Genomic DNA, 12,066 nt, shown 5'->3' with positions numbered 1-12,066 from the left:
CCTTGTCTGTAAAGTGGGAATCTTGGCACCTGCTTCGCATCCTTCCCTTGACCGTGCTGACAGCCATAGCATGTCTAAGGCAGTCGCCACTGCCGACCCCGATGGCACATAACCTAGGAGAGGGGATTTTAAAACACAGCTGGCGCCCAGGCTCTGGGACTCCTCCAGGGGCCTTCCAGCCTTGCTTCCTGTGGTGTGGCACCTGCTGTCCACCACTCAGCCCGCACTAGGCAAATGAGGTGATGTCAAAGCCTTGGCTGCCGCCCAGCCCCTGGGCCTGCCCCCTCCCTCCTGGCTGCCGCTCCGATTCACACTCACGCTCGGGCTGGCTGTGCCCAGAGGGAAGGTGAGAGGTGCAGAGCGGCGGAGGGTGCTGGGTGCACCGGCTCTGAAGTGAGCCCTCTCGGACCGAGGAGCTGCCCAGCCTGGGCACAGGACTCTGTGCCACCCCGCCCTGCCTTTGACTGGCAGCCTCAATTTGCAGCGATCCTGGAGCTCATCCTCCCTGGTTTACGCGGGCCGTCTCTGTGGGGTGTGCAGGCCTGGCCGGCCAGGCAGCCATGGCTGATGAGAAGACCTTCCGCATCGGCTTCATCGTGTTGGGGCTCTTCCTGCTGTCCCTCGGCACGTTCCTCATGAGCCACGATCGGCCCCAGGTCTACGGCACCTTCTATGCCATGGGCAGCGTCATGGTGATTGGGGGCGTCATTTGGAGCCTGTGCCAGTGCTACCCCAAGGTAGGCCGTGGTGGGCAGGGCATGCCTGGGGCAGGAGGGCCAGGGTCTGTGCCGCTGCGTGGCAACAAAGCCCCCGTCCTTTAACCATCTCTCCCCTTTCCTACCTTGACTCCCTGGTTTCTTCTCTGCCCCCCATAGGCCCCATTCACCTGTCCAAACATCTCTCGCCACAGGGTTGATTAGAGGCCCCTGGGTCCTGAGCCCTGAGCCAGACATTGGGGAGACGCTGAGCCCCAATCCATGTGCTCCATCAAAGTTACCGCCCGCTGAGCAGCTGCCAGGCGTTCCTGCATTCACCACAGGCCATGCTGCCCTCAGCTGAGCTTTCAACACTTTTTAAATTCTGGTGTTGGGGAGCAAACCCAAAGATTTGCACGTTAGGTGCTCTACCAGTGAGCTACACCCCCAGCCTTTTTTATTTTATTTTGGGACAGGATCCTGCTAAGTTGTTCAGGCTGGCCGGGAACTTTTGATCCTCCTGCCTCAGCCTCCTGAGTAGCTGGGATTACAGGTGTGCTCTGCCACACTCAGGCTTTTTGCTGCTGTCTGTAGTTCCATTTCACAGTGGAAAGCCTGAGATTCTGGCAGATGAGGTCCCCCAGCTGAGTGGCAGAGCTTGTACTGGAGCTCAGCTGGGCCGCCCTCTACCCCGGGTCCTTAGCCCTGTGCCCAGGAGCTCTGGGAGGTCCAGGGAGGGTCAGGTCTCACCCGCATGGCATATGAGCTCTGGATACATTTAATATTCTTGATTCTGGTGTGTTCCTGGCCTTGTGAAGGGTACATGATGGGAAGCACTGGCTTAGAAGTTCTATGTTCTGGTTCTGGCTCTCTGCCAAACTCTAGGTGACCTTTGTCTTTCTGAGCCTCAGTGTTTCATCAGGAAAACGGGCCCCGAGTCTCTGGCTGCACAGGCGCACCACGGCTCCTGATGGTGGGGAGGAGCTGGCTATGGGAATGTGTGCGCAGCAGAGCGCGGTATTTAGGGAAGGGGCTGCTGCAGCTTCTGCTCTGAGCCTGGCAGCAGTGCTGTTGAATGGACACATCAGGCGGTGTAAATCTCCCATGCCTGGAGAGGTTGGGTGCCTCTCCCAAGGTCACACAGCTGGTCAAAGACAGACTCTGGGAGCAAAGCAGAGAACCATGTGTCAAACTTGGCTTTTGTCTCTACCTGCCGGGGAGACTGCTGCAGCCCTTTCCCTCTCTGAGCCTCAGTTTCCTCAGCTGTGCGAAGTGTGAGTGAGGAGATGGAGTGGATGGGGTCCTCTGAAGGCCTTGCTGAATCTCGTGTCTGGCCCTCCAGGCCAGGGCACCCCTCCTCTCCAGCCGCTATGCTGAGGCGTCAGAGGAGAGGAGAGGCCCTGCCCCCTCCGCGGTGCCCCGGGCTGTCGCTGTGCCTGAGCCGGGGCGGTCTGCACTGGTTTGTGGCCATTCCCCACTCCCACCACACCGCCCCACCGTTTACAGTCAACTCTGTTTGGTGGCGCTGGACAGAGGTCACGGGGGAGAGGGCCTGGGGGAAGCCACCACGTCACGGCCTCCACGGTGGTACCACACACCCACGTCACGCCCTCCTCCAGTGTGCAGGCCCGCCTGGGGTGGGGAGGCGTCCCTCCTGCACCCCTCCCACAGGAGCTGGCTCGGTGCTGAGCAGTGACGGCAGTGCCGCAGGCTCCGCGGGGTATTAATGAGTAACTGTTGATAGATCCTCTTGGCCGTGCTCTTCGGAGCCCGTGGGGGGGCCCACACCTCCCCATACCCCTGTACTTGCAGCCACTCCTGGGACCTTGGTAGAGGGAGACCCAGCCTTGTGCCTTGCATGGCCCAGTGGGGTCCTGGGCAGGCGGGGGTGACCTGGCACCATGCCTGGCACAGAGCAGAACTGAAGGCACTGCTGGAGTTGGCACATGGTGGTGTGTGGGTATGTGCGTGTATGTGTGTGTTTGCACGTGTATGTGTGAGTCCAGGCCCGGCGAGGTTCCCCCTGATAAGGGCAGGAGCAGAGAGAGCTGTAACTGAGGACACGGCACAGCAAGGCCCCCTGAGTCCACACAGCCTCCCTCTTCTCCCCAGGTCTGGGTCCAGCATGGCTGCTGGCCCTGCCCACTACATCTGCCCAGGTTCAGTCACCTGGACTCCCAGTCCCCACCCATCGAAAGCCTGAGTGAATGGAAGCTGTTTGGGTTGCAAGCTAGGTACCTGCAAGGGAACCAGCCTCGCTAATAGGACAGGAGGACGAGGGAGCCGATAGCAATGTGAATTCAATTGTCCCTGTTGTGAGTGTGTCCAGGGCTGGTGAGCCTCCCCCACCATAAGCTGCCTCCAGTGGGAGCCAGGTAGGGAACAAGCTTCACAGAGGTGAATAGGGCGCCTCCTCCCCTGGGCCCTGCTCAGTGCTTTAGACACAGACCGGCCTAGGGATCTTCTGCCGGGAGTGCCCGGGACCCCACTGCTTCTGGAAAAGGCTGAGCTCTCTAGTTTGAGATTAGGGGCTCTCTGTGGTCTGACCTCCCCTCTCCTGCTTCAACTCTGCCTGGCCTCCACCTTAGAGCAAGGACCGTGTTCTAAGATGCATTTCCTCCTCCACCAGCATTTCATCATATTGAGATGGGGGTTGGGGTCTGGGGATTTAGCTCAGCAGCACAGCGGCTGCCTGGCAAGCGCAGGGTCATGAGTTCGATGCCTGGTACTGGAAAAAAAAAAAAAAAAAGAGATGGGGGTTGGTGGTGTGATGAGGGGTGGGAATGGGGTTGGAGGGGATGGGAGTGAGAGAGGTGATGGTGGTGGTGATGGAGGTGATGCGGATGGGCATGGTGGTGATGGTGATAGAGGTGATGGAGGTGGTGCTGGTGATGGTGATGGAGGTGATGATGGTGGTGATGGTGGTGATGGTGAGCATGGTGGTGATGAAAGTGATCTTGGTGATGGGGGTGGGGTCTTGCAGCTGGGGATGGTGACCGTGATTGAGCCATGAGGTAATAAGGAAGAAGAGGCTGCTTCTAAGAAGCACAGAACCAGCTGGCTACAGGGCACCCTTCCCAGGCACGGAGGATACCCTGGCCCTGCCTTGCTTCCAGATGTCTAGGGGAAGCTCACCCTCCTGGGAGTCTGGGAGCCCCTCTACCCATCGTCCCATTCTCCCCGTTGGGATGGAGCTTTCCTGGGGCAGACGTGTGTTCTACTCACTGCCCTCTGGGCGGGAAGGCGGAGTGCTGTTTGTGAGCCAGCTTTGACGCAGTAAGTTCTCACCAAGTACCTTTTGAAAACATTTTCACTGAGGAGACCAAGATTTGGGGGAGTCGGGAGGCTTGACCTCCCGCAGTTCCCAAGTCGTGGCTGATGGGCAGCAGCCTGGCATGTCCTTTCTAGATCATCTCCCAGAATCCTCAAAGTGACCCCAGAGGACAGGCGTAGCTTGGAGGAGCTTAAAAATTGCAGTAAAATATGCAACACGGATGTTTCACTTTTTTTGGTTATGCGGATGAATGGGTTTCATTTTTGCCAGAACAAACATAAACTTCCTGTCTTGCCCATGGTGAAGCGTTTGGTTCTATGGCACTGAGAGATTTCAGGGCAGGGCGCGCTCACCTCAGGATGCTTTTCACTGCCCGAAACCAAAACCCTTGGCCAGTGAGGGCCGCTGCATAGGGCGTTGAGAGCCCTCTCTTGTGATAATGTCTTGAGTTGTATGAGTTATTTTTCTAAACTCAAACCTCAGGGTGCAGGTTTAATCACAGGGTCGGCACTTGGCGATCAATGGTGGGTTTTGAATTGCAGTTTGGGGCGCTCGTCTCTGAAAGCTTCGCTGTCCCGCCCCAGACCACTGAACAACATCTCCCCAGCCTCCTTCCCTCGGCCCCTGGAAATTGCCGTTCTCCTTCCTCCTGTGTGGCTCTGGCCACTCGGCGCCTCACGATGTGGAATCTTCCAGCACTTATCCTGCAGTCATGGCTTATTTTGTGGCACAGTGTGATCTGTGTGGCGGCACGTGTGCGGATGCCCCACTTTCGAAGGCTGAGTTGGGTTTCCTGGTGCACGTACCGTGTTGGTTGGGCCATCTCTGTCAGCAGGCACCTGGGCTCCTCTGCTGACGGTGCTGCGTGTAATGCTGCCCTGAGCACAGGTGGCAGGGGCACCCAATTTTCCAGGCCAGCTGGGGGAGGCGGCAACTGCCAGGGGCCTCGGTGAGGACCCAACTGAAGAGGCAGCCTGCCCTGAGTCCTCCACCCCAAAGGTGCCTTGGACCCCATCCCACAGCCCCCCTCATCGCCTGCCTCCTGCACACCCCCAGGCCCACCCGTGGGAGTGGGACACACAGGTGACTGGATCCTGGAAGCTGCAGGGACTGGGACGGGTGGGTGCACCCACAGCCGTCCACTTCTCTGTCCCCACCCAAACTCGTGTCTGGAAGCACAGGGCAGCAGTCTGCTTACCATGCACTCACTGGATGCGGGTGAAGCGCCCCGGCCCATGGGCGGCCGTGGGCTGGGCCTAGACAGAGCCCGGGCACTGATGAGGTGCAAGTTCGGCCAGGAAGGTCGAGTCCACTCACTGCTGCCCCAGGTGCCCGGAAGGGAGCCAGAAGCTCCATGTACCTGCTCGGGTGAATGGCAGAGAGCCAGGGTGGGAGTGGGGGCCTGGCGTCCCTCCGCCTGGGACTGCTCTGTGCAGCTCCTCCCTGCCTGCCCTGCACGCTGCTCACAACCGGGATGAGCAGCAGCCAGGGACAGCTGCAGAGAGGCCACTTCCCCTGTGGCCGCAGGTCGCTTTTGTGCCCGCTGACTCTGACTTCCAAGGCATCCTGTCCCCAAAGGCCCTGCTGGAGAATGGGCTCGCCACAGAAATGAAGAGGTAAGTGCAGGCGCAGGTGGCCAGCCACAGGGAGGAAACTCCCACCAAGCAGGGAGAGGAGGGACAGGCTGAATGTCTACCACACACGCTCACCCTGGTTCCAGCCCTGCCTTCCGCCCTCCTGAGGATGCGATATTAACATGGGTTGTTCTGAACTCTCTTTTATGAGCGAAGCCTTCTTAAGCCCATTTTATAGATGTGGAAACTGAGCCTCAGAGGAACTCAGTCCCAAGCCCCAAATCTGGTGAGGAGTGGGGTGGAGATGGGGCCTGAGTTCTGGCCTGACATGGCCACAGTCGCCTGGCCTGGCGTTGCTCAGCTTGGGCACAACCCTCTGAGCACGTGGGCTTCTGACCCAGGGTCGGGTCACCCGGCTCCGGGGATATTTCTTCTCACCTCCCAGGCCTGTGGCTCTGGGCAGGGACCCAGAGTCTGAGCACAGTGACAGAACAGGATGCCTGGGGCCATCACCAGCACCAGCACCAGCACCTTGCACCCCTGTCACCGCTGTAAAAGCCTGGGTCAGCCCCTGGGCCTGGGATTCCTCACAGAGTGGGTGGGGGGTTGCATGGATTTGAGGGACTTGACAGATGGGGAGCCCTGCAGCAGGAGCCCAGGCCGGCCTCAGGCGCTGCTGAGTGCAGACATGAGGTCACAGCCAGCAGGCTCCTGGCTGCTGCTTGTTTCCCCTAGCATGAAGGGAGCGCGGGTGGGAGTCAGCCTGGGCTCACTGGAGCTCTGCCTCAGTTTCTCACCCCACTGGGCCACGGCCTCCTCATGAAATGGGTACAGCAGCATCCATCTGAAGGCTCGGTGAGACCAGGGAAGACCACAGGCCCAGGGAGAGCCGGGCCTGCTGTGTGACCATTGCTCCTTCTCTCCCACCCTGGGCCCAGCCCCCAGCCCCCCTATGCCAGGCTGTGGGAGGAGGCCGCCTATGACCAGAGCCTGCCCGACTTCAGCCATAGCCACGCAAAGGCCACAGGCTACGGGGGCGACTCCCACCCTCTGCTGGCCCCCGAGCTGGAGCTGAGGACCAGGGACGGTGGAGCAGGTGGCCCTTGTGAAGCTCAGGCCCGGGTGGAAGCACCTGTGGTCGTCCACAGAGGCTTGGACGAGAGTGAGGGAAAGAAGACCCCGACTCGGAGCAGCCCCAGGTGAGTGCGTGGAGCCGGGTGGTTGCCTGGAGCAGGGTGGGTGCTGCCTGACCCTGGCCAGGGAACAGGAGGGGGTTGCCGAGGGTGGGTAGGACACTGGGGAGTGAGAGGATGGACGCTCAGAGGCCACAGGTGGAGCTGATGAAGGAGGATGGGCTGGGGGTCAGGCAGCTCTTCGGCCGTGTGAATGTGGTGAGTTCCTAGGCTGCTGTTTCCCCAGTGGGAGCAGTCACCCCTGCACAGGGCTGATGTGAGGACTGGGACCATGTGTGGAAGTGCCCGGAGCACAGTGGGCGCTTACTTGTCACAAGTAGCAGGGGTCCAGGAGCCAGAGGACTGAAGTTCCCGTGCTAGCTGAGCCACCAGCCTGCTCCATGACCTTGGGTGTCAGGCCCCACTCACTCCCATCCCGTCCCTGATTGCTTGTGAGCGGAGCGAGCGTTCCCCCATTTTCTTATTCATTCCATCTTTGTTCCTGGGCACCAACTCCCTGCCAGGCCCGGACTGGCTTCCAGCCTTCAGGAGCTCCCGGGCCCTTGGGGGAGGCTGCCAGGGAACAGGGGGGACCCTCATGTGATGGGGAGAACCCTGAATGCCTGGGCAAGTGGGTGAGTGGCCTGGTTAGGAAACTGAGGCCCAGCCAGGTGAACTTGCCTCCCCCAGGCTTTGCAGCTAGTGGCTGGGACCTGGACCCCACAGTCTGACCAGAGCTACCCTCGACCTCGCGCTCTTTGCCCCTGCAGCCCTCCGGGCTATCCCCAGGGCCGTGCACCCTTGGCTTCCTTCCAAGATGACCTAGACATGGGCTTGAGTGACGGCAGCAGCCCCAACCCATCTCTGCCTGACAGAGAGGCGCCCCAGCCCCCACAGCAGGAGCCCAAGGCCTGCAGGAGCCCATTGGACCACTTCCAGGACTTTGCCCTGATCGATGACACCCCCACACTGGAGGATGCACCCCGAGAGGGGCAGAGGCAAGAGGTAGTCCTGCTCAGTAGATGGCAGCGGCACCCGAGGAGGAAGGACGACGAGACCTCGGACACAGGCGTGGAGGAGCCTGAGGAGGAAGAGGAGGACTTGTATTATGGGCTGCCCGACACCCCTGGTGACCCCCTTCCGGACAAGGAACTAGGCTTTGAGCCTGATGCCCAGGGCTAGAATGGAACTGCTTCCTAGTTCCCGGCTGGGACCACTGCTAACCCCCTTTGAACTCACCGGGTCTCAGTTTCTGCAAAAGGGGACTATGTGGAGGGTTAAAGGAGGTGGAGGGGGGTGCTGAGGGTATCACAGGGGCTGTGAGGGAACCTCGGGGAGGGTTGTTTGCTATCTGGACCATCGCTCCTTTTCTCTGACAAACCTTTGAAGGCAAAATGTGATGTGTTGAATATTTACAGCAGCCAGGTCCTCAAAAGCCTTTTCCACCCGCTAAAGCTGGCCTTATATTGCTCTCTGTGCCCAGATCCTCCACGTCAGCTCCTGGCGCCCGCTCCATGGAGTGGTCCATTTCACCAGGGCTGCCTGGGTCCCTCCTGGCCCAGGGCTCCTGCTGCTTCTGTGCTGGGATCCACGACCTTGTGTGGCTGGCCCTGCCGACCTCCGACCTCCGGCCCCATCCTACAGCCCAGGCCTTTGCCTGAGTTTGTGTCCCCCAGGCTAGCCTTGGCTCCTCCGCAGAGGGGATCTGCCCTCCCCCGCGTGCTGCTCCTGATGTCACAACTCTTGCAGGGAGCTGGTGCCTGCTCCTCTGGGTCCCTCTGAGCTGGACATTCCCTCTGTGGCCCCCTGCCTGCCTCCTGCTCTGGGTGGCATCCTGGCTTTCTCATGCAGTCTCAGGGCAGGCAACAACCTCAGACAATGCCAGCACACCTGCCAAGTGCGCTGACCCTGGCACGGGTGAGGTGACATCAAGCTAAGGGCTTAATTCCATTTGTATCAGGGCATCACTGAGTGTCTGCTGTATGTCAGGTGCTCAGCTGGGACCCTGGGGGAAAGAGACGGGAGCCCCGGAGATGGTTCTCGACATCAGTGCACTCACACTCTAGCGCGCTGCTTCCTTGCACGTTAGAGAGCCTGGAGCCGAGGCGCAGCGGGAGCAGAGATTAAGAAACTGACATCCAGGGGAGCAGAGCGACAGGGCCAGCGAAGGCAGCGGCAGAACCTTGGCGCCTGCAGGAGCAGCTGTTGCTGCTGACCTCTGCAGAGCCCCAGGCCCACCCCAAGCACAGGCGCGCACTCAGAGGAGGGAGCCCGGTGCTACCTCAGGCCAGGTGCACATGCTCCGAGCTTTGCCTTGGGCCACCTGGGAGTGAGGGATGTCGCCTGGGCAGGGCCTGGGTAGAGGTTGGGGTTCTGGGCTCAGGGAAGAAGATACTTGAGCTCAGTTGGACGGGCGGTGCCCCCAGGATATACTCTTCTCTCTGGGCCTTTCTACCTCTGCTGTGACGGGAACGACAGGCACGTCTGTCTGCACTGTGACGCGGAAGCAGGTCCCTGCTCATACCTGGGTGGTGCCCAGGTGAGGTATAGATGCTCCTCGCTCTGCTGGTCAAGGCAGGGACACCTGTGACCCACATCAGAGGGGCCACCAACATCATAACTAAAATAAAAACATCTTCAACACTGAAAGAGGTCACTTTTATTCACTGGCAAACACCACTGTCCCTTGGGGCAGGACAAATGCGGCACCGTGCCTGGTTGGCACCGTCGGCCCTGCCCGAGGGAGCAGCTGCCACCATGGCATGACTCCGGGCAGCTGTGTGAGTGGCCCTGTGGTGCAGGGACCTTCAACATGGGCAAGAGCCTCTGGCTGCTGGGCCTGCCAGCAGGAGATGCCAACCTGGTCCCAGGCTGTGTCCCCATTCATGCCCTGTCTCCACTTAGCTGTGTGTGCCCCTGCCACTGTCAACACCACCCCTCCAGATGACAAATTAAGTAACCACACTCCTGCCCCAACGTCTCTGGGGACCTCGGCTAACCCCCTTTGAACTTGCCAGGTCTCAGTTTCTCCATCTGTCAGGGGTCACAGGGAGAGGGCTTTGCAGGGCTCCATCTGCCTGGGCCCTGCAGCCAGGGGCCAGCAGGTGCCCAGCTGCATTGGCCAGGTGGCCCTGTGCTTGCTGCAAGGGGCAGGAGCTGCAGGGGCACCTGTAGGGGCTGCCTCTGAAAGCAGGTGTGAGAAAGGGCCCGTGGTTGCACCTGGGCTTGTGCCGGGTAGGTTAGGGGGCTGTGCTGAGGATCAGATGCAGTCAGGAAGTGGGGTGCATCTGATCACAGATGGGGGACCCTCACCAACTCTGTCCAGAGGGAAGGCATCCAGACAGAAGCTAGAGCTCTGATTGGCAAAGGAGCAGCCTTTTTCTTACACCCAGGAGGGGCCGGTCCTTTCGGTGGCTTGGTCCTTGTTCCTGCTGGCCTGGGCTCAGCCAGGTCTGCCTCAGACCCTGGGTGCTGTTCCCTCCTCAGGCCTTCCTGGGGCTCGCTGGTGGCTGCGGAGGTGTGGGCAGCCAAGGCTGGGGCTGCAGAGCTCCCTCCCTCCCTCCCTCGCTCCCACACCCGACCTCTGCACCGTCCTCCTGCCCTTGGCCTTGCCACCAGCGAGGCCCCTGCGGGAGCAGCAGCACCTCTGATGTCTGAGGCTATCTGAGGGGAGGGGAGCAGGGTGCTCCCAGAGGTGCAGGGCAGGGGTGCTGACAGCCCTGGAGAAGCCAGGAATTCCGGGGCTCAGCCTCAGGCTCCAGGCCTGTGCACCAGGGTGGAAAGTTCTGTTCCTGTTTGTCCCATGGCTTTCAGGAAGTTTCCACTCTCTGGAGAGGAGCCGGCCCTCAGGGAATGGGTGGGCAGGGCAGGGCAGGTGTCTTTCCTCCAGTCCCTTTTCTCTGTGCGATCAGGTGGCAGAGGACAAGATGCCACCTCCGTGCCTGGTCCTTGGCCCTACAGGCCAGCAGCTCTCATACCCAGTTTGTTCTAGTGCTTAGACTCTGAGTAGGAGACTCCTGGCCTTACACTCAGCCTCTGCTGGCTCCTTGCTGTGTGAACCAGGACAAGCCACTGTCCCTCACTGACCCGCAGTGTCCACACTGACATGCCCACTTCTCAGGCCGTCCTGGAGAGGAACTTGTAGCCACTCCACAGTGCAAGGCTCTGGCCTTCCCTCTCTGGGCCCAGGTCCCCTTCTCTGCAGCAGGGCTCAGCTCCATCCTATTGGGACACAGGACAGCAGCGAGTGGTTCTCCAGGGAGAAGGCTTGAGGAACAGGCCTGGGGTCAGGTGCCTCTTGGGCGCTGGGGCTGCGGGCTGCGGGCTGCAGGCGACAGCACAGAGACAGCACAGGTAAATGGGCTCTTTCAAAGGGAAGAGCAAGCCCCGTGTGGCTCCGGCGCAGCGCCTCCCGGAAGGAGCGGCAGGATGCGTGTGCCTAGCTAGGGGAGGCAGCCGCCATGTTTGAGGGCACCTACTGAGTGCCAGGGCTTCCTGGGTGGCATCTCACCAAGCTTGGCCCGAGAGACGGGCATCACAGCAGTGAGCTGGGCTTGGAGAAGTTCCTCTGAGCCTGGCATTGCTTCCTGAAGCCATCGTCTCCTCTACACCGAACAGAGTGACACTGAACAGGGCACCCGCCATTGGGCTCACCTGATTTTATTTCATCCCTGCCATCTGCAAGGTGGGGTGCTGAGCCCATTTTACAGGAGACTGAGTCTCAGAGAGGCCAAGTAACTTGCCCATCTCTCTGGAGAAGGTGGAAGGGAGGAGAGGAGACAGAGCCAATGCTCTTTCGTTCCTAGCGGGAGCTGCCCAGTGGCCTGGCCATTCTAACCTAGTGTGACCAGGAGAAAGACAGCAAAGCAGGCAGCATGTTCCACGGAGCACTGCCAGTACAGAGGGAGGCATAACTTCTCTCCCAACCCCCGCAAGGTTCTCTATTGCCCACCAGATAAAGGTCAGAGTGCTTGGCCTGGCCTTTGAGATCCTCAAACCCAGCCTCCAATGCCCTTCTGGCTGAATCATCACCACTTCCCCCAAAGCCACCTCACTGGAGGTGCGACCTTCACGCCATCCTGCCTTTGCCAGGGCGATCCCTTGCTTGGATGACCTTCATCCCCTCTTCCATCCCTCCAGGCCCAGCTCAAATTCTACCCGCTCCCTGAGCCTGAACCAGCTCTGCTCTCCTCCCAGGGCCAAGTCCACCCCGTGCCACCCTGCCCTCCAGGTGTGTCCCAGATGCGCTAATTGCTATGTCCCCAGCACACCCTCCATGGCTGCCTGTGTGAGTGCCAGTGTCCCCATCTGGCCGGGAGGTCCTCTGAGGACAGGGTCCTCTTCCTACTGGT

General features: G+C 60.3%; 1 protein-coding gene across 1 annotated transcript; it reads left to right on the top strand.

Annotated features, from left to right (window-relative positions):
• The first annotated feature begins 300 nt into the window (after nucleotides 1-300).
• On the top strand, nucleotides 301-9,364 carry Bsnd (barttin CLCNK-type chloride channel accessory beta subunit). The gene is made up of 4 exons (XM_013521764.1): nucleotides 301-737; nucleotides 5,497-5,585; nucleotides 6,482-6,742; nucleotides 7,486-9,364. Exons 1-4 carry the CDS (start codon nucleotides 561-563, stop codon nucleotides 7,895-7,897), a joined length of 939 nt encoding a protein of 312 aa, XP_013377218.1. The 5' UTR covers nucleotides 301-560; the 3' UTR covers nucleotides 7,898-9,364.
• Nucleotides 9,365-12,066: the final 2,702 nt, after the last annotated feature.

The sequence above is a fragment of the Chinchilla lanigera genome, unplaced genomic scaffold (genome assembly GCF_000276665.1).
Source record: "Chinchilla lanigera isolate Chin_1 unplaced genomic scaffold, ChiLan1.0 scaffold00063, whole genome shotgun sequence".
Taxonomy (NCBI): domain Eukaryota; kingdom Metazoa; phylum Chordata; class Mammalia; order Rodentia; family Chinchillidae; genus Chinchilla; species Chinchilla lanigera.
Note: the sequence above shows the minus strand (reverse complement) of the source record. Positions and strands in the feature narration are given on the sequence as shown.

Coding starts and splice junctions, on each gene's coding strand:
- Bsnd (XM_013521764.1), top strand. CDS start 561: ATGGCTGATGAGAAGACCTTCCGCATCGGCTTCATCGTGTTGGGGCTC. Junction 738..5,496: donor TGTGCCAGTGCTACCCCAAG/GTAGGCCGTGGT, acceptor CTGTGGCCGCAG/GTCGCTTTTGTGCCCGCTGA. Junction 6,743..7,485: donor CCGACTCGGAGCAGCCCCAG/GTGAGTGCGTGG, acceptor TTGCCCCTGCAG/CCCTCCGGGCTATCCCCAGG.